This window comes from Erythrolamprus reginae, chromosome Z (assembly GCF_031021105.1).
Source record: "Erythrolamprus reginae isolate rEryReg1 chromosome Z, rEryReg1.hap1, whole genome shotgun sequence".
Classification (NCBI taxonomy): Eukaryota; Metazoa; Chordata; class Lepidosauria; order Squamata; family Dipsadidae; genus Erythrolamprus; species Erythrolamprus reginae.
Genome location: NC_091963.1, coordinates 93,207,675 through 93,229,590, shown reverse-complemented (window position 1 = coordinate 93,229,590; position 21,916 = coordinate 93,207,675). Strand labels below are relative to the sequence as shown.

The 21,916-nt window shown below is 42.3% G+C and overlaps 1 protein-coding gene across 3 annotated transcripts in view; it reads right to left on the bottom strand.

The window, feature by feature from the left end:
* BRCA1 (BRCA1 DNA repair associated) overlaps positions 1 to 21,916 on the bottom strand; it is an 88,624-nt gene that overhangs the window by 65,760 nt on the left and 948 nt on the right. For 2 of the 3 annotated variants that reach the window (XM_070727011.1, XM_070727010.1), the window contains exons 2-6: positions 18,121 to 18,214; positions 11,141 to 11,194; positions 6,985 to 7,062; positions 6,661 to 6,749; positions 2,236 to 2,381 (exon numbers count right to left, since the gene is read on the bottom strand). In XM_070727011.1, coding sequence (XP_070583112.1) covers positions 2,236 to 2,381; positions 6,661 to 6,749; positions 6,985 to 7,062; positions 11,141 to 11,194; positions 18,121 to 18,200 — 447 coding nt within the window. In that variant the 5' untranslated portion in view covers positions 18,201 to 18,214. The remainder of the gene's footprint in view (positions 1 to 2,235; positions 2,382 to 6,660; positions 6,750 to 6,984; positions 7,063 to 11,140; positions 11,195 to 18,120; positions 18,215 to 21,916) is intronic. The other variant, XM_070727009.1, reaches the window with a different exon arrangement.

Sequence of the window (21,916 nt, the reverse complement as noted above, 5' to 3'; positions counted from 1 at the left end):
CTTCTTCCTTCCCTTCTTTCATTATTTTCCTTCCTTGCTCTCTTCCTATCTTTCCTCCTTTTTCTTTGTCTTTCCTCTTTCCCATTCTCCTTTCCTGTCCCTTCTTGCATGCTCAAATGCAAAAGAGGAAACATTTCTCCTTTTATTTTGTTTTTAGTTTGTTCCGATAGCCCTCTGCCAGCGAAAACAGAGCCTCCTCCCCAAGCTTAAAAGTCAGATCAGTATTTAGATGGGAGAACAAGAATCAGGGAAACAAACCAATTATTTATGGCCAATGTTGTGAGTGCTCCTTGTCCACCTCTGGTCATGTCATTCTGAGGAGGATAAGCCAGGTCCCTCTGGATACCTTGGGCCAGGGGGGTTGCAGGCTGAAGCAGAGTGAAAGTGAGGGAAGTGATTTGAGGAACCACTAGAGGGTGCTGATATGACAATGGAGGAATGGTCCCAGTCAGGGGATGAAGAAGACATTAGAGTAGAAAGTCAGTGGATAGACCCTCGCTATGGAAGATTGCTTAGAAGGCGAGAGGAGTTGCATAGTAAAAGGTATTAGTGTATTGACTTAGCCTCTTTCTGGTGTGATGTCACTTCCAGGAGTATAAAGGCAAAGGATCTTGGGAAATTGGGGTGTGGGGATTCAACCTCGATCAACGGAAGAGATGTGAGACTGGAAGTGTGTTTGAACAAGGCTTTAAAACCATGATTTCTGCCGCAATAAAACTCATTTCTCTGTTGGATGCTTATTGCCAGGACTCTGGTTAAAATCACCAACCAAAATGACACGAAATGACACTCTAAGACAATCTCCTCTCTTTTTCCATCCCTGTCTCCCCCCGCCTTGTGTGTGTGTGTGTATACACACTCTTGAACCATTTCCAAAAACAGGTGAGGGCTAGGGTTTTTTTCTCTCTTATTCTTTGGGTGCTTTTTACCATATGCTTTAAATCAAGAGTCACTTCTCTCTCTCTTTTGTTTCTCTCTCTTTCCTCTCATTCTCTGCCTCAATCATTTTCTCATTTCTCTTTTTTTCTACCCTTTTTGCTCTCATTTCTCTCTCTCCATTCCTCTCCTTTTCTCTCTCTCTCACTCTTGCTTTCTCTCTCTCTTTCTATCTCTCTTGCTTTCTTTCTCTTTCTCTCTCCCTCTCTTTTTCTCTCTCTCTCTCTTGCTCTCTCTCTCTGTGTCTCACTCTCTTTCTCATACACCATGCTGGCAACAACGGCATTGGGCAGTAGCCGAGGGGCAGCAGCAGGGTGGTTGGCTGTGAGTGGGAGCTCCAGGGTGGAGGCACCGATGGCGGCGGCTGGACGCCGTACATGCTGGCGCTGTGCTGGGCATGGGGCTGGCACCTCCGTCCCGGCCTTGGAGCTCCCGCTCGCAGCTGATCACCCTGCTGCCACCCCGCGGCTACTGCCTGATGCCGCTGTTGCAGGCATGGTGTATGCTGTTGCCAACCACCGCCCTCTTGCTCCCGCCGCCCTCCTGCCGGGCCCCAAAGCTCATCTGCTGCCACCGCCACCAGGGAAGCTCCAGCCGGGCGGGGCACTGCACCTACCGGAAAACCTAGAAGGCGCAAAGAAGGAAGCTCAGCTTCTGGTCTCGCAACTTTTTGCTCTTCGCACCTTCAGCAAAAAGTTGTGAGACCGGAACCTGAGCTTCCTTCTTCGCGGCATACCTGACCATGTCTTGCGGCACACTAGTGTGTCACGGCACACTGGTTTAAAAACACTGTTCTAAGGAATGCTGATTAGGCCGGGTGTGGCGCCTTTCCTGGACATTTAGCTCCCAAGAGAAAATACTCCCTTCTTCCTGGCCATTTAAAATCTGCTTTACGTTATGTGTGCTTATATCAATAAAGAGTTTGATTTATTCATAAAATAAAGGATTTTTCAGTCGGGGTTTCAATACAAGGGCCGTGCACAGAACAGCCTAGGCCTAGGCTATTTGTCTAATATTTATTCTACATTCTCTAATTGTAATTCTTTATTTCAGCTTTCCTGATTTACAGAGTCCCTACAGAAGTAATTTCAACCACAATTAAATACATTTCAAAGCAAGAAGCACAGCTTTTCTTTCAGGAATACATCTATTGCAAAAGGAGGTATTTTTGCACTTTCCCTGTCTGTTCAATTCAAGCAATACCTTTTCAAATGAAAATAAAAGTGAACCAATAAGTTAACAATTGGGAGGGCAATGTCACATCAATATGTAGAAAAAAGGAAGGAAAAATGTTATTACCAAGTCTGTATTTCTCTTTTCTTCTTTCTTCATATAATTTGATCTATCTCTATATCCCACACTGTTAACAATCAGATTTTCTTGAGAGGTGGATGAAGCAGAAGCCACTTCTATCACTTTCTTTGGGTGACATAAATCATCTGAATCTGAAAGAAATAGAGTTTTACCCTGAAATATAATATTTGTCATAGAGAAAGATTTTACAGCTTATGGGATGATTTTTAAAGGACTTTGATTTATGCAATTTTTTAAATACAATTTTGTAGAAGCAAAGAGTTCTCATGATTTAAAATTCACAACTGAGAAACTGGGTTGCCTGAAACCTTCGTCTATTTCCTGTGAATCAAGAAAGAACATTATTCTTCCACTGCTGTTAGAATCTAATCAATTATGTTGATTATAGGAAAAAGAATAAAATGGCTTTGATCTCAACTTCTAGGAACTCTGGTATCAAATATATACATGTCTGTTTGTATCTATATCTACACACAGAGAGAGAGAGACAGACAGAGAGACACACGCACACATAGAAACACTACATGTGCATATCATGTGAGAGTATTTGGCTCAAAATTCTGAAACATTATACTTCTCCAGAAACAGTATGAACTAATTCTGAGAAGTCACTTGAACTAATGAGCCACTTACAAATGAGCCAAATTATCATATTTCAGAAAAATTAGATGTTAAATTGCATACATTCTATTAAAAAACACAAGGGATAACACCTTATGATACTTCTGCAGAGTGGTAACTTTCCCAGGACCACTTTCTGTAATCAGAATTCCAAGCAGCAGCAGACCCACCATGACAGAGGTCTTCAAACTTGGCAACTTGAAGACTTGTGGACTTAAATTCCCAGAATCCTCAGTCATCTTTGTATGATTTTTAATTAAGGGGGCTATTATAATAAAAAGCTACCGAGACACCTCAAATAACCATGGGTCGACTCCTCTCATCAATTTATTACAAAACTAAGCCTGAAGCCAGATATATGGAAAAAGTTTTATATCAGAAACTCTATGTCTTTATTAACCATGCCCAGCATAGAAATAAAAGTAGCCAGTCTATAAATGTTTATATTGTCTAGACACAGGCTAGGTTTCTTATGAGTTGACTGATAAGTCTGGAACCTTCCAGGCTGAGCCAGATTATCTTTTACATATTAAATGGAATGAAGATAGAAAAGCAAGTCTTTATTATTGTATAGAGATTCTCAGTCATCCAGGTCATGGTTGTCCCAAAGGTGGGACTACTACTACTTTTCAGAAGAAAAAACAAGGAAGTCCAGTTGCTTTCTGAAAAAGCACTTTTGGAACAACCACGATCTGTGTGACTGAGAATGTCTACAGATTTTTAGTTATACAATTTGCGATGAACACCCTTTGAAGGGTGTGGGAGTAGAAATATATTTCCAGATGAAAAATTGCAGCCTACAGGAACCAGGAGTACTACTCAGGTAACCCTGAGTACACAGATATCCCTTCACTTCTACAACCCTCTGTATGGATACAAATTACCAGCTGTCTGCAAGGGATATAGATCCTTTCATTCCTCACTATTTTGTCAGAGCAGAAGAAACATCTCTGATGAGAAGCGAAATGTCTTCAAATAATAAAAAACAAAATCAGTTGCCTCTTGAAAAAGGCGTATTTGGGACAATCTTCTTTCCTTTCCCTTCCAATGAGTAAGCTCCTATGTCTGGTCTCATTTGGTATGAATATTCCTTTATCTATAGTCTAGTTTCATCTCACTTGCTTCTTAGACCACAGCTATGAACTATGGAAGTTTGTTAAAGAGGGAGAGAACAGATGGGTTGACCAAGGCATTCACAGGTATTCCTGTCATACCAACTGGAAAATCTTCTAGATAATATTCATTAGTTTTTAATTTTAGAATTAAAATTTAGACAATTTTAACAAGTTTGGAGTTCTGTCTTAGGTATAAAGCCACCTGAATGACTTTGGATTAAGTCACTCTCTTTAGAGCCTAGGAAGGAGGCAAACCACTCCAGAAAAATGTTGAGAAAGATAGGACTTTTCCATGTGGTTGTCAAAAGTCCTTTTTGATTCAAAAATGGGGAGAGGGAGAAACCTTCAGCAGAAAATAATATAACCATGGCAAAGGAATGCCCAATTTTCATATCACCCAATTCTTTTTCACTTAGGAAAACCATGTCAGCAGTGTCCTGTCATGTGCATTGCACAATGATACATTGAAACAGCTACTTACTTACTATGCTGAATATGAAGTCTTGAGATGTACCACTATTCAGAGCTCGCTCTCTCTCTCTCTCAGAACAGCTATCACAAGAATCCTAAGCATTAATGAGCAGTAGAGAGGCCTCTTTTTTTGCCAGGTTAGGGTCAGAACAACCTCACTTTGTAGCTGAATAAGATAAGCTCTTGTAAAGATGTTCAGCTATTGATGAGGGGCAAAAGCGGCCTCTACAGATGAGATAACTTTGATGAGGCAACTGTTGTATGTGAGCTTCAAAACAACAAATCCAATCATGGTCTTTGAACCAGACGTATGGAAGCTGCACTTCTGACATTACTACTAAATACAATGGTACCTCATCTTACGAATTTAATTTGTTCTGTGACGAGGTTTGTAAGTAGAAAAGTTTGTAAAATGAAACAATGTTTCCCATAGGAATCAATGTAAAAGCGAATAATGCATGCAATCCCAACTCACCCCTTTTGCCTTGCCCCACTGGGAATCCCCGCCTCTGGACTTCCGTTGCCAGCCGAAGCACCCGTTCTTGCGCTGCTGGGATTCCCAAGGCTCCCCTTGCTGGGATTCAAAGCAGCGCCGTCAAAAATGAAGAGAATCACAGTGAGGGGAGCCTCAGGGAAATCCCAGCAGTGCAAGAATAGGCGCTTCGGCTGGCAACGGAAGTCCTGTGGCGGGGCATCCCAGCAGCGGCGGGTTGGGTTCATAAGGTAAAAATAGTTCGTAAGAAGAGGGGGAAAAATCTTAAACACTGGATTTGTATCTCGAAAGGTTCATTAGAAGAGGTGTTTGTAAGATGGGGTACACTGTACTAGAGCAGTGATTTTCAACCTTTTTTGAGCCGCGGCACATTTTTTACATTTACAAAATCCTGGGGCACACCATCAACCAAAATTATACAAAATGACATTCTAAGACACTCTCCTCTCTTTTTCCATGCCTGTCTTCTCCCCCCCACCCCGTGTGTGTGTGTGTGTGTATACACACTCTTGAACCATTTCCAAAAAAAGGTGAGGGCTGGGGTTTTTTCTCTCTCTTATTCTTTGGGTGCTTTTTATCATATGCTTTAAATCAAGAGTCACTTCTCTCTCTCTTGCTTCTCTCTCTTTCCTCTCATTCTATGCCTCAATCATTTTCTCATTTCTTTTTTCCTCCCCCTTTTTCTCTCATTTCTCTCTCTCTCCCCCCTCTCCTTTTCTCTCTCTTTCTTTCTCTTTCTTTCTCTCTCTCTCTTTCTCTCTCCGTCTCTTTCTCTCTCTCTCATACACCATGCCGGCAACAGCGGCATCGGGCAGTAGCCACAGCGGGGCGGCGCCAGGGTGGTCGGCTGCGAGCGGGAGCTTTCGGGCAGAGGCATCGATGACGACGGCTGGACATGTTGCTGGATGCCGTACATGCTGGCGCTGCGCTGGGCATGGGTGTGGGGCTGGCACCTCCGTCCCGGCCCAGCCAGCGGGCCAGAACTAGCCCCGCAGCACCAGCATGTATGGCGTCCAGTTATACATCCAGTTGCCATCGTCGGTGCCTCCGCCCTGGAGCTCCCGCTCGCAGCTAAGCGCCCTGTCGCCGCTCTGTGGCTACTGCCTGATGCTGCTGTTGCTGGCATGTTGTGCGCTGTTGTCGACCCCTCTCAGCCGCCGCCCCGCAGCTACTGCCCGGTGCCCCTGCTGCCGGCGCCCTCCCGCTGGGCCCCAAAGCTCATCTGCCATCACAGCCAGGGAAGCTCCACCCGGGCAGGGTGCTGCAGTTGTCGGAAACTTTGGAAGGCAAAAAGTTGCGAGACCAGAAGCTGAGCTTCCTTCTTCGCGGCACACCTGACCATGTCTTGCGGCACACTAATGTGCCATGGCACATTGGTTGAAAAACACTGTATGAGCATGAGTAGGCCGACCTAACGGTCTCCAGATATTTCAGATTTCAGCATTCATTGGCATCACCAGAATAGTCGATAGCAAGCGTTTGAAGGATCAATGGGCCCCATAATCAGAGTAACATTAGATATATTACCTGTTTCAAAGGCTGAAGCAAGGGCTGAAGAAGATGCAAACTTTATAGATAGTATAATTTAGAATTTTAAATCAGCAAGTGGAAATCAAATTTTAATATAGAACGATCAGTTGTGCAATTCAACATCACAAAAAAGTTAGTAAAAAACCTTCTATGAAGTTTATGGTAAGGCACAATACCTACATTTCACTCCAATATCGCGCTCAAAAGCACGGATGGTTTCTAGTACTCTTCTTATTATTTCCTTAACACAGATGTCGGCCCTTAGACTTCTAAAACAAACCAACAAATGTTAGATGTAGCTGCTATTAATACACTATAATAGCTTTTTCTGCAAACTTTAAATATTTGCAATCCTTTTACATCAATGTCCTCATTGCATAGATCCATGTTAACAATTGAATAGTGAGTATCCTTGTCTTTCTGAGATTGGCCGTTACTTAATGCAGCATTTTATCCATTGGTCCCCCAGCAATTGGAATACATTTTGTGCTGGAAGGGATTTACCTTTTAGTGATTTTGGCACTGCAAAGTGGACATAGCGTTGTATATTTTCTCTGATCAAGTAGTTTCAAAATACAGAACCTAGAAAATAAGAAAACCAGTGTGTTTAGTCGCCCACTGAAATTCTTTTTTTTTTTAAAGATGACCCTGGAAAAATTAATCTTCCTCCTGGCACATTCCCATATTTGTAACTATTTTTCTTTTTTATGTTTGTATTTCAGATGTTTATAACAACAAATTTTCAAACACCAAGAGCTTATGATATTTAAATTTTTATTCCTCCAGTCTCTTTTTAGGAACAAATGAATGCAGTGACATTATTATTTTCACCGAAAGCATTCACTGCAGTTATGGGTATAGCATAAGCATAACCATTGATTTATTCACTGATTTATTTACTGGTAGTGAATTTTTAAAAATGAAAACTTTTTCAATTTAGTAATGAAAGTAAGCTAATTTATCCCTCCTGATTTCTCCTTTTTTTCTCAGGGTCAAAATCATTATCATCTCATTATCAAATATAACCAATAGAAGCAAAATAAAGTAAGGTAAAAGTAAAATGCCTGAAGAAATGGTTTCCGAAACGTGGAATTATGCAACTTAATTTTAATGAAAGAATTTTATTTATATTACTTTGGCACGGGTAAGTAAAGTCTCTGTAGATCAAAGGTCAGCAACATGTGGTCGATGAGAAAATTTGGTGATCAGTGGAGAAATCTTGGCCCCTGGGCTGGATGTGGCCAAGAGCAATTAATGCAGGCCGTGCACAGAATACAAGGCTGCACCGCCCAACATCATCCGGCTGAAGTTTCAAATGCATCTCGATGCAGGAAAAGATAAAAAAAGGAAAAGGAATGGAAAGAAGAAGGAAGGGAAGAAGAGGCCAGGGTGGTTGCAGCTGAATTGGCATGGCCCGAAAGCATGTGGCTAGTGCCTGTGGGGGCTGGGCAGAGTTGATGAGAGAATCCAGGGGTCTCAGGTGGGTGGGGTGGGTGGCTCATCTTCCTTCTCCCCTCCCCTCCTCCTCCAGACAAAACCTGTGCCCCATCCAGGACCCCATGTGTGGCCATTAGCTCGCTTCTACTTGCTCACAGCTGCAATGGAGCAAGAGGTTGAACAATGGATGGGGTTGCTGGAGTTGCCAGGTGGCCAGGCGGATGTCAATGACTCCTGTGCAGGGCATAGAAGGCAGTTCCCTGCCTTGCTTCATCCTCCAAGCCTCTCTGCCTTACTTTGTGGCCGCCGTACCAGTGCATTACACAGCCTCCTGCTCCATTACGGCAGCTAGCAAGGAATGGCGAAGAGTGAAGCAAGGTGGTGACGGAGTGTAAGATGAAGCAAGGCAGGGGGTGCAGAGCTGCCCCACCCATCCTGCACCAGCTTAGCTGAGGGCTCTTAAGCCAGGCCGCCAATGCCATACCCTCCCCCCTCCCCCAAGGGCAGCCACTTGCCTTCACTAACCTGCTTTCCAGTTCCGTTCACAGCCGCCACATACACGGCAACTAAAGTAGCCTGTAGTACTATGGTAAAAAAGATAGTTCACACCTTCTAACTTTGTGAGGTTCTTTTTTTCTTCATGAGAAGTTGGAAGGTTATGTTATTTTTTTTTACCACAGTTCCAGATGACTTTTGTTGCCCTGCCATGTTGAACTGGGCCTCTGCGCATCCCCGCCCACCAGGATGATGTGGGCGAAGCTGAAGTGATGCAGACTGGCCCTTTAATTTCCAGGATGGCTGTGCGGGCCGCATCTAATCTTCCACCCCTGGGCCATGAGTCTGACACCCTTATACAGTAGTACCTCTAGATACGAGCTGCTCCACATGCAAGTATTTCAAGTTACGAGCCAAGACGCAAGCAAAATTTCTGTTCGACACCGGAGCTCAAATTTGGGATACGAGCCGAGCATCCACTAGGTGGCGCAAGACTTCCATGTTTCCAGTTATCTTGGCGTGAAAAGCAAAGTCTAAAGGCATTTGTTCGAGATGCGAATTGATCAACATACGAGCTCGGGTCTGGCACGAATTAAACTCGTATGTGGAGGTACCACTGTATTAGCTTGACCACTATTTTTGGGTCCTCTACTCTGCCCAAAATCAAGTAATTAAGAAGATAAGCAACCTAGAACAAAGAAAAAATTTCCTGACAGAACAATTAACCAGTGGAGCAACTTGCCTTTGGAAGTTATCAATGCTCCAATACTAGAGGTTTTAAAGAAGAGATTGGATAACCATTTGTCTAAAATGGTATAGGGCAGTGATGGCGAACCTTTTTTTCCTCAGGTGCCGAAAGAGTGTGCATGTGTACTATCATGCATGTGCGAGTGCCCATATCCATAATTCAATATCTGGGGAGTGTAAAAACAGCTTCTCCTGCTCAATGGAGGCCATCTGGAGGCTGGAAACAGTCTTTTTCCCAACTTCTGGTGGGACCAGTAGGCTCGTATTTTGCCTCCCCAGGCTCACTGGAGCTGGGAGGGTAAAAAGGCCCTCCCCGATCCCCCTGGAGACTCTCTGGAAGCCAAAAGCGCCCTCCAAGAGCCTCTGTGTGAGCCAAAAATCAGCTGGCCGGCACACACATGCATGTTGGAGTTGAGCTCAGGGCAACAGCTCGTGTGCCAGCAGATACGGCTCCGCATCACTGATATAAGGTTCACCATCACTGGTATAGGGTTTCCTGCCTAAGCAGAGAGTTGGACTAAAAGACCTCCAAGGTCCCTTCCAATTCTGTCATTCTATTGTATTCTAAATTGGAATATTCTAAATGGTAATGACTTTTATGTCTGCGGCAGGCAAAACTTTGGATGTGAGTTTGATGGCAGGCTAGAAAAGACCCACAGAATAAATTATGGCCACAGGCAAATCAGCCAGCTAGTGGTACCTCATGAGGTACAGTGGTACCTCATGATACGAACCCCTCGCCATACGAACAACCCGAGATACGAACCCGGGGTTCAGAAATTTTTTGCCTCTTCTTACGAACTTTTTCCATCTTACAAACCCCCCGCCGCTGCCGAGAAGCCCCGCCGCCCGGCTGTCGCTTTTTGAAACAGCCGGGGGGCTTCTCGGCGTCCTCCTGAACCCGAACGCCAAACCCGAACTTCCAGGTTCGGCATTCGGGAGGCCGCCGAGAAGCCCCCCGGTTGTTTCAAAAGGTGACAGCCGGGCGGTGGCGGTTTTTCCCCCCGTTACACGGATTAATTCATTTTACATTGTTTCCTATGGGAAACAATGTTTCGTCTTACGAACTTTTCACCTTACGAACCTCCCCCAGGAACCAATTAGGTTCGTAAGACGAGGTATACTGTATATTAGTGATGGTGAACCTTTTTTGGTTCGCGTGCCAGAAGGGTGTGTGTACATGTGCTGGCACACCCGCACATGCCCATTCCCTACTCCCAAGCATGCACACAGAACCGTGCTGCCCCTGCACATGCACATAATCCTCCCCACACATGCGCACAGGTCTCACTGAGGCCTGGGTCAGTGAAAAAACAGCCAAACGGACAAACTGCAAGTTCAGAAAAACTGGAGGTTTGGAAAAATGGACTTATGGTTTGCCGTTGTGCTATTTTTCGCATTCTGGAGGCTTCAGGGAAGCTTCATGAAGCCCCGGAGTGTGAACAACAGCGCAACGGGAAATCCAGAAATCCATTTTCCCAAACTTCCAGTCTGCCAACTCGGTGGGGTCTTTTGCACTTTCCCTGAAGCCTTCGAAGGGTAAAATGGCCTTCCCTGAGGCCAAAAATTAGCTTGCTAACATGTGTATGTGTGTTGAAGCTGACATAGGGCAACGCCTTGCATGTCCTCCAAGATGGTTCTGTGTGCCACAGGTGGCAGGCATGCCATAGGTTCACCATCATGGGAATATAGGTTTAACATGAATATTGGAGACTCAGCCTTTCGATCTGGACAAGGGTAATTATAACTATTCTGTATTTTTAAAAGCCTGTGTTCCCACGTTTATAGCTCCCTTGTCTTTCAAGAAGAAATTATCTAAGATTTCTACATGAAAACCTTTAAAAATCCTAAGAATGAACACTTGACCTCCTAACATCATCCTTTCAGTGTCACATGTCCTCCAGATGCATGAGACTACAACCCTCATCACCATCAATCAATTAGTAGATATATTCAAATTTTGAAAATTTAGGAGGCTTACCTGCAAAAGATATGACCACAGATTGTTGAGACTGGCTCTTTCATTAAATCCAGACTGAAAGAAAGAAAGAAAGAAAGAAAGAAAGAAAGAAAGAAAGAAAGAAAGAAAGAAAGAAAGAAAGAAAGAAAGAAAGAAAGAAAGAAAGAAAGAAAGAAAACATCAAAACTATGCAGGGGTGGGTTCCAATTACCTTCCCTACCAGTTCGCATCACAACAGAAGTGCCTGTCACATCGCACAAAGCACTCCGAAAATGACCCTCTGTGCATGCGTGGAAGACTTTGTGCAGGTATATAGGGGTTTCTTTGCAAGCCGCGGCGACTGCTAGGACTGCCTTGGGAGCGTGGACCACCAGTCTGCATTGCGGGTTTGCCAAGCAGCAGTAAATTTCTGCTACCAGTTCTAAAGAACCAATCCGAACCGGCAACAACCCACCACTGATACTAGGCATGTCAAACAAAGTATCTTCTATATATTGTAATTCTAAGAATTAATGCTAGTGAAGTAGTCATTCTACTTTGTAGTAATTACAAACTCTAATCTTGCAATATAATAGATTTATTCTGACATAACCCTTTGTAAACTAAAACTCATTTTTAAGATATGAAAATTGTTCTTCAGTGATCTATAAACCCCTGACATACCACCCTGTTCAGAACAAGGTTTTATATTGTGGTCCTTTCCTTAGCTAAGCTTCTAATCAAATTAGCAATGCAGAGAGGAAAAGTAAAAGAAACAAAGTGGTGGTATGAAGCGTAATGCCTGATACAATACTAAGTACCCATTGCAATGACAACAAATAATTAGCAAGAATAACAACGTTTTTAAAAGGTGTTTGGCCAAAATTGGAGTAACTTCTCTATATTCATATATCGCAAAGTTGAAATTTCTTATTTAGATAAGTTTTTCACCAAAAACAACAGAATTCCAAAATACATCTCTCTCTCTCTCTCTCTCTCTCTCTCTCTCTATATATATATATATATATATATATATATATATATATATATATATATATATATATATACACACACACACACACACACACACACACACACGCATTTTTCGGTGTATAAGACGCACCGTTGTATAGGATGCACCTAGATTTTAGAGGAGGAAAACAAGGGAAAAGGTATTCTGAACCAAATAGTGTAGTATTAAATAGTAATAGTAGAATAGAATAAAATGGAATGGAATAGGAAAAAAATAGAAAAGGAATAGAATAGAATAGAATTCTTTATTGGCCAAGTATGATAGGACTCACAAGGAATTTGTCTTGGTGCAGATGCTCTCAGTGTACATAAAAGAAAATATAGATTTGTCAAGAATCATGAGGTACAACACTTAATGATTGTCATAGGAGTCAAATAATCAATGAAGAAACAATCAACATCAATAAAAATCTTAGGATAGAAGCAACAAGTTCCAGTCATACAGTCCTAAGTGGGAGGAAATGGGTGATAGGAATGATGGGAAAAAAACTAGTAGTAATAGTAGTGCAGACTTAGTAAAAAGTTTGACAGTGTTGAGGGAATTATTTGTTTAGTAGAGTGATGGCATTTGGGGAAAAACTGTTCTTGTGTCTAGTAACCTTTCCAGCCACAAAGGGATGGGTTTGTGACTGGGGATGAGGAAGATGCCCAAAAAGAGGAGGCCGAGCTGAGGCTGGTGCGATGCAAGAGCCGAGTAGTGAACGGGAACCTTCACCTCCAGCAGCACAAATATGAGGGACAAGTATTCAGACACGGAGGAAGAGGACGAGGTTGCAGCTACCCAGCAGGGGCTAAAGGAGGAGTCCCTTACTTGCCACTATGCCTGCAGGAAGAATTTTTGTAAATCGGCCAGCCCCTTCTCCATTTACAGAGGTATTGTAGCCGGCAACAGCTTGCTGGAGGCAGGTCAAGGGCAAGGCTCTGTGGTTGGCGGTGGTTTGGCAGGGAATGTCAGGGCCGCCGGTGGTAGTAAAAACACCGAAAGAGTGGGCAGGTGAGAGGACGAGGAAGAGGAAGAAATACTATCAGCCAGAGGAGATGACGATTATCTGGGCTCAAATCCACAGCCCCCATTACCGCAGCAATTCTTTAAAAAATGCCCATTAGCCGAGAAGCGAGTGAGCAATTCGGGAGTGAGCGGCTTTGTGCGGGTTCAAAAACTTCTGCGCAGAAGATACCTGGCGACTGCGCGCCCATGCAGATTAGCAGGAACAGTGGCCTACACTCCAAAATACAATTCATTATGGAAATATAAGCCAATTACCAACTTCCTTTTCTGGATGTCCTAATATACAAAAAACCCAATGACACCTTAGGATATACCATCTACCAAAAGAAAGCACACACCAACTGCTACTTAAATGCACACTCCCACCACCCTGCACAGATCATCTCAGTAGCCAAAATCCTCATTTCCAGAACCAAATGCCTAGCTGACCAATACCACCTGAAAACCAAATTTACCAAACTCAAAAATTTATTAATTTCCAATGGATATGAAAGAAAAACAATTACAAACCCAATCAAAAAAGAGACACCTCCCCCCAAGAAACCAAGACAAAAAAACAGGATAGTGGCACCACCCTCCTCCCTTACATTAAACACACCACAGACAAAATTGGCAAAATTCTCCACAAACATATTATCAAAATATCCTTTGTCACTTACCAGAAAATATCCAACATCTTAAGAAACCCAAAAGACAAAATCCAAGTTGAAAACCAAAGAATATATGAAATACCATGCAAAACATGTGCAGCCACATACATTGGACAAACTAATAGAAGAATAAATGCATGCATCGCAGAACATAAAAATGCAGTCAAAAAAGAAGAAAAAAACATCCTCCCTTTTCCAGTACATTAAAAAAACAGGACATGAAATTAACTTCGAAAAAACTAAATTAATCTCCAAAACAGAACACCTATACAAAAGAATAATCATGAAAGCCATAAAAATAAAAAACACCCCTTAATATGAATAAATGTGATAACACGTCCCACCTACCAGAAATTTGAAAGCCAGCCCTAACCAAAAAAATGTATCACAATCATCACCATGTCAATCATCTAATTAAATGTGATTCCACCAACTAATCAAATCATTAAAACACAGCTACCCAATCTACTTGCAACATTTAAACCAAAACTCCACTCCCACCAATATTTATAAAGAACAAATGGCAGTTGTAAACAAACGATATTCAAAGCAGCACGAAGCTAATAATTTCAGCCTGATGATGGCAAATATGATTTTGCCGAAACGTCGCAAAGACACTCAAAATATTACATGGGGGTAAAACCTGAATGCAGAACAATATATATATGTATATACATACATATATATATATATACAGTATATTGTATGTACATATATATATGTAATATATATATGTATATACATATGTATATACATACATACATACATACATACATACATACATACATACATGATTTTACTTTAAGCTGCATTGTGAACATCCAAAATGTCTCAAATAATACAAAAGAATAAAGTTAATGGATGTAAAAAGAACAATTTAGCAAAAGTGATAGAATACTGAACATATTGCACATCAAAATAGGCTTGTCCTCAAAGAAATTCTACAAACATAGCTCAAAAATATGGCCGCAGAGCTCCATCTAAAGGCTGCTACTTTGTACTTGCAAAAAGAAATGAAGCTTCAATGTACCATTGATGTTACATTGCAAAAACAATTGGATTAAGTTATTCTGTAAAAAGATGTACCGTGTATTAATGCAATAATATTTTAATAGCATATGTGATTGCTAACTTGGAATCATTCACACCAACTTTTTATATCAACAGGAAATATTAAAAATTTGTATTATACTGGTAGTCCTTGTTTAGAGATCACAATTAGGCCTGCAACTCATTAAGTGACCTTGACAAAACTTATGACTTTGCTTCAGCTTTTTTCCATCCACTCCCACCACACACCTACACTGTCCTGGTAATTAACAATTAACAGCTGTTTGTCTAGTGCCCCATAGTTCCTGTTTCTGAGCCACTTTGATAGCAAACAGCTGCTGTAAATTTGAAGCATTTAAACTATTGTCAGTTACAAGAAGCAGCTGCAAACAATCTAATCAAGGTCATAGAACTGGCTTATTAACTTGTGGTTACCATCTTTTGGTGAAGCCTTGAACTGGGGAGAAAAGCAGCTCAGAAAGAAATTGCTTGTTTAAGCAAACTCTCCTCTCTGTGAGGAAGGAAAAACAAAGAGGCCCAACACAGGCCAATGAGAACAAATGACTGTGACAGAGATGTTGCAAGTCACAAATCTAGGCCTGGTTCCAAAGTTACTTTTTCACTATTGTCATAACTTCAAACAGTCACTGCCAAAGTTCAATCACTAAGTAAGGTCTGCCTGTATTGTTAAACATTATGTGAAATATTTTAGAAATTTCCATTATTTATATAATGCAGACTATCCAAAAGGTTACTATTCATATTATATATACCGTGTTTTTTAATATATAAGACGCACCGGTGTGTAGGACGCACCTAGATTTTAGAGGAGGAAAACAAGGAAAAAAGTATTCTGAACCAAATGGTGTAGTAATAAATAGTAATAGTAGAATAGAATGGAATGGAATAGAATAGAATAGAATTCTTTATTGGCCAGGTGTGATAGGACACACAAGGAATTTGTCTTGGAGCAGATGCTCTCAGTGTATATAAAAGAAAATATAGATTTGACAAGAATCATGTGGTACAACAATGATTGTCATAGGGGTCAAATAAGATCTATGGAGGTCAAATAAGCAATCAATATCAATAAAAATCTTAGGATAGAAGCAAAAAGTTACAGTCATACAGTCCTAAGTGGGAGGAAACGGGTGATAGGAATGATGAGAAAAAAACCTAGCAATAGTAGTGCAGACTTAGTAAAAGGTTTGACAGTGTTGAGGGAATTATTTGTTAAGTAGAGTGATGGTGTTTGGGAAAAAACTATTCTTATGTCTAGTTGTCTTGGTGTACAGCGTAATAGTAACCTCTCCAGCCACAATGGGGTGGGTTTGTGGCCCCTGGTGTTTTCTGTGGGAAATGTCTCCCTCCCTCCCTTTCTTTCTTCCTTTCCTCCTTCATTCCTTCCCCTTTCCCTCCCTCTCGCTTTCCCTTTTCTTTCTTTCTCTCCACTTTTCTCTCATTTGTTTCCCTCTTCTCCCTCTCATTCTCTCTCAATCTTTCCCACATTTCTCTCTCAATTTCTCCCTTTCATTTCTGCTTTTCTCTTCCCTCTCACTTTTTTCTTCTCATCCCTTCTCTCTCTTATTTGTTTGTTCTTCCTCTCCCCCATTCTTTCCCTCAGTTTCTCATTTTCCTCTTTTTCCTTTTCTCTCACATTCCCTCCCCCCACCTTTCTCTCTGTCTCTCCGTGGATGAGCCAGCAGCCTATCCCACTTCTTCTTAGCTTGTCCTCCGGGGATGAGTGGAGCACGTGTCATCCAGCCGGCAGACGGGGCTTGGCTCCATCAGCCCCTACCCTAATTTCCCGTTGAGGGGATGCCTGCCCACTTCTTAGAAGCTGCAGCCACGCGCCCTGCCTCAACTGCCCGGCGGCGGGCGTTCTGGCCGTTCCTCTTAGGGTCCCTGCCAGCACTGCCCCAACAACGGTGGTGGCTGTCCCCAAGGCCGCCTGCCAGTTGTCAGCTGGAGGCCAGTGACTTGGCCCCGGAGATGAGTGGAGTGCGTGGCATCTAGCCGGCGGAGCCCGAAGGGCAGCTTCGATCATCCAGTGGGATGGAACTTGGCTCCATCAGCCCCCACCCCAATCTCCGCTCCCTTCGGGGGCGCCTTTGGGAGGGCACAGTGGTTGGCGAAGGTGCTCTGAGCAGAGGGCGTCAGCTGCAGAATTCCCGAGCTGAGGCAGCTTTGCTTAGAGTGCCTTCGCCATCACCTCAATGAATCCAGCCAGTGGAGGAGCCCCTGGGGCGGCTTCGATCATCCGATGGGATGGGACTCGGCTCTATCAGCCCCCAACCAATCTCCCGCCTTTGGGGGCGCCTTTGGGAGGGCGCAGCAGTTGGTGAAGGCGCTCCAAGCAAAGCCAGCTTTGCTTGGAGTGCCTTCGCCGTCACCTCAATGCATCGAGCCAGTGGAGGAGCCTGCAGGGTAGCTTCGATCATCCGGCAGGACCGGGCTCGTCTCCATCAGCCCCCAAAGGCAGGAGATTGGGGTAGGGGCTGATAGAGGCCAAGCCCCATCCCGTCGGTTGATCAAAGCCGTGCCACGGGCTCCTCCGCTGGCTGGATGCATTGGGGTGATGCCCGCCCACTTCTCCAAAGTTGCTGCCATGCACTCCACTCATCCTCGGGGCCGAGCCACTGGCCTTCAGCCGACGACTTCCGGGCGGCCTTGGGGATAGCTGCTGCGGCTGCCAACCCCGCCCCAGATCTGGTGTATAAGATGCACCCGTTTTTGATGCACCTTTTTGAGGTAAAAAGGTGTGTCTTATACACCAAAAAATATGGCATCTAGCTACCAGAATAACTATTTTGTATGCTAAACCACTTATCCCATCCCCCCACTCCCCAAAAATGAAACTTTATGTAGTAGTACAAGGAACTTTAAGGATGGTAGGAAATATAACTAATGGTACTGTTCCTCTTTGATTATGCAGCCAAGTCTCAGAAATCGAGGAGAATATTTTTTTATAAAATCACCCAGGTCTTTTTAGTCATATTTTCTTCCCAGCAGTAAAGGCCTGAAGTAACTCTTTCTAACATTTGCTTATTATATATGTAGTGAAGGTGTATTCTTTTCTACTATCCTGAAACTTTCTAAACACATTATACAATAGACAGATAAACTCAGGCACCATGAACATAAAACTGTTTGTAATTTATATTTCTGGAATAGCTTTCCATATATTATTTATCTAATATCCAGATATACAAGATCAGAGTTTGTTAGATATTATACATTTTTAATAAAATCTTGATATTCAAAGTGATTTTTTTTCATACCAGATTGGACAGTCCAAATTTTCCTGCAAAGATCGCAGCAGTCTATGAACTTCACCAACGCTTGGAACAGGCAAATCCATAGTTAGTTATACACCTTGAAAACAGAAAAATATGTTAATTTTGTGTAGCATTTTGAAATATAGTACAGGTACTTCACCTTTAGCAACCGCATTTAAGATTGATATCTCTAATATTAGGTGAGTATTGTGAAACTATTGCTAAATGGAAAATCACATGACCACAAGTCTATTTTTGTTTTGCCCACCAGCCTTTGAAATGTTAATCTTGGCACCTGGATATCCAGCTCAAAACTGACAAGACTAATCAATTTCACTCCTTTGATTTTTGCTTGCCTCCTAACCATTCCCATTGTTTGGGCTGCCAATACTGACATTGGGATAAATAGAAATAAAGGAACTAATATTTGTGTTTCAATTCATAAATTTTAAAACATAGAGCTTTATAGGATGCTTGTTTGATAAGGGTTAAAAGAAAAAAAATAGTTATACTTGATTTCCATTACTGAAAGTTTGGTGACAAAAATTCACTGGCTTTTTTTATTTACATAAGAGATTAACAATGGTTAGAAGATAGTTTACAGGTAGTCATTGACTAAGAACCAGAACCAAGCCCCAAATCTATGTTTCTGAGCAAAGGTGTTGTTAAACTACTTATGATTTATTATTAAGCTATTATTTTTCCCTCCTGGGATAAAAGAGGAAGATACTTATGTGTCTTTTTTTCTTTTTTGTAGCCTTTAAAGTAGACAATTAAAACTGCACAATATTATGGAACCTTATTTTGGATGTTTCAGATTCTTCTATGTTTGCAGATTAAATAAAATACTTTATATCCAGAAAAATCAAGAAGCGGTGAAAGATTAGAAAAACAGATTTCAATGTGTATAAACTTCACAAGATCTATGGAGGTATCTACAGGTGAAACTTGAAAAATTAGAATACCATATCATGCAAAAGTTCGTTTATTTCAGTAATGCAACTTAAAAGATGAAATGCAATATATGAGAGGGATTCATTACATGCAAGGCAAGATAGTTCAAGCGGTGTTTTGTCATATTTATGATTATGGTGTACAACTCATAAAAACCCCAAATCCATAATCTTAGAAAATTAGAATATTACATGCAATCAATAAAACAAGGGTTGTACATAGAACAATATTGGACCTCTGAAAAATACAAGCATGAATAGAACAATATTGTACTTCTGAAAAATAGATGCATCAGAACTTGGTTTGGGCCCCTTCTGCAGCAATTACTGCCTCAGTGCAGCATGGCATGGAAGCTATGAGCCTGTGGCATTGCAGAGGTGTTACGGAAGACCAGAATGCTTTAATAATGGCTTTCAGCTCTTCTGCATTGTTCAGTCTGTTTCTCATCTTTTTCTTGGCAACATCCCATAGATTCTCTATGGGGTTCGTGTCAGGTGAGTTTGCTGGCCAATCAAGCATAGTAATTCTACGGTCATTGAACCAGGTTTTGGTGTTTTTGGAAGTGTGGGCAGGTGCCAAGACCTGCTAGAAAATGAAGTCACCAACCCCATAAAGCTCACCTATGGAAGGAAGCATGAAGTGCTCCAAAATCTCCTGGTAGATGGATGCATTGACTCTGGACTTAACCTCAGCAGATAACATGGCTCCCCAAATCAACACACACTGAAATTTTTTGCATCTCATTTGCAAAGCAAGGACCCAGAATACGGAGAAAGAAAAGAGAGGCACACACTGTAAGATGCTTGAAATTCAGTGTGAAGTTCCACAGTCTGTGTTGATTTGGGGAGCCATGTCATTGACTGGTGTCAGTCCGGTGTACATCATTAAGTCCAGGATCAACGCAGCCGTTTACCAGGAGATTTTGGAGCACTTCATGCTTCCATCCACAGATGAGCTTTATGGAGATGCTGACTTCATTTTCCAGCCAAAAGCACCAAAACCTAGTTCCTTTTAAGTTGCATTACTGAAATAAATGAACTTTTACACGATATTCTAATTTTTTGAGTTTCACCTGTATTAATTCCCACGTAGCTGGCAACACCAAAGAAACATGAACTGCCCAGATTTCAATAAGTATCTATAGTGCCTTTGAAGCACTGTTGACACCTGGACATTGTCTGCACTAGTACCTGCAAATGTTGAAGCGGTTTTGCCTGCTGCTTGGGATGAGGATGTTACTTGGTATTTTAGGCTTCATTATTGTTTTAGAACAGTGTTTTTCAACCAGTGTGCCGTGGCACACTAGACATGGTCAGGTGTGCCGCGAAGAAGGAAACTCAGCTTCTGGTCTCGCAACTTTTTGCTGAGGGCGCAAAGAATAAAAAGTTGCGAGACAGGAAACTGAGCTTCCTTCTTCGCGCTTTCCAAGTTTTTCTGGCAGTTGCAGCACCCTACCCAGCGGGAGGGTGCCGGCAGCGGGAGAGTACCGGCAGCAGCGGCACCGGGGAGTAGTCATGGGGTGGCGGCTGCGAGCATGAGCTCCAGGGTGCAGGCACTGACGGTGGTGGCTGGACGTGTTGCTGGACGCCGTATATGCTGGTGCTGCACTGGACATGGGTGCATGGCTGGCACTGGCCCGCTGGCTGGGCCAGAGGTGCCAGCCCTGCGCCCATGCCCAGTGCAGCGCCAGCATGTACGGTGTCCAGCAACAGGTGCCTCTGTCCTGGAAGCTGACCGCCCTGCCGCCACCCTGCGGTTACTGCCCAACGCCGCTGCTGCCGATGTGGTGTACAAGAGAGAAAGAGAGAGATAGCAAGAGAGAGAGAAAGAGAGAGTGAGACAGAGAGAGAGAGAGAGAGAGAAAGAGAAGGGGAGAGAGAAAGCAAGAGAAAAGAGCAAGAGAGAGAGAGAAAGCAAGAGAGAGAGAAAGAAAGCAAGAGAGAAAGAGAAACAAAGCAAGAGAGAGAGAGAGAAAAAAGGAGAGGGAGGGAGAAAGAGAGAGAGAGAAATGAGAGCAACAAGGGGAGAGAAAAAGAGAAATGAGAAAATGATTTTGGTTGGTGGTATGCCCCAGAATTTTGTAAATGTAAAAAATGTGCTGTGGCTCAAAAAAGGTTGAACGTCACTGTTTTAGAAGACAGCATTAGCAATGTTAACATGATCTAGGCCTCTATTCTAACATTAGAAAACATATCCCCTTCTTAGATAAGGCAATTTCTTTTGGTTTGCACATACAGTACTTGTCTTTCTAACATTAAACAATGGAGAGCTTATTCTAAAAGTCATTGAATATAATTTTTCAGTCTTAAAAAAGATATATATCCAATTAGGAAAGAGTAGTATAAGACATAAATTTGCCACTTTTTGAATCTAATTATCTAGAATCAATGTTTTCCATCCTTTAACTATTTGCTTTCTGATGTATGACAGGAGTGTATAATTTGTTTTAGATCAATAAAAAGAAATTGAACTCTCTCTCTCTTTTTTTTTTTTTTTGCTTTGCCTGAATTACTTGTGATTTATATTTTTGAGTGGGCAAAGAAGCCCCTTTGCAAAGATAGTGTCTCTCTCAAGTTCAGGGGTCAACTTCTTAGCAGCTCCTTGGCAGACCATGCTAGAGTTTCAAGGCCACAAGCAAAATTGAATGGTCTAAGATCACCCAGAAAGCTCTTTATTTATATGCTTCCTTTATTATATAACTCAAGGTGACAAATACTTCAGATAGTCAGTGAAATTAGATAGAGATAATGCTGAAAAGTATTTGAGCTCCTTCTATTTTTCCAATAGGAACTCTGTGGGGTTAGTTGGGCTGAGAATGGCTGGTCCAAAGTCACCCAGGCAGCTT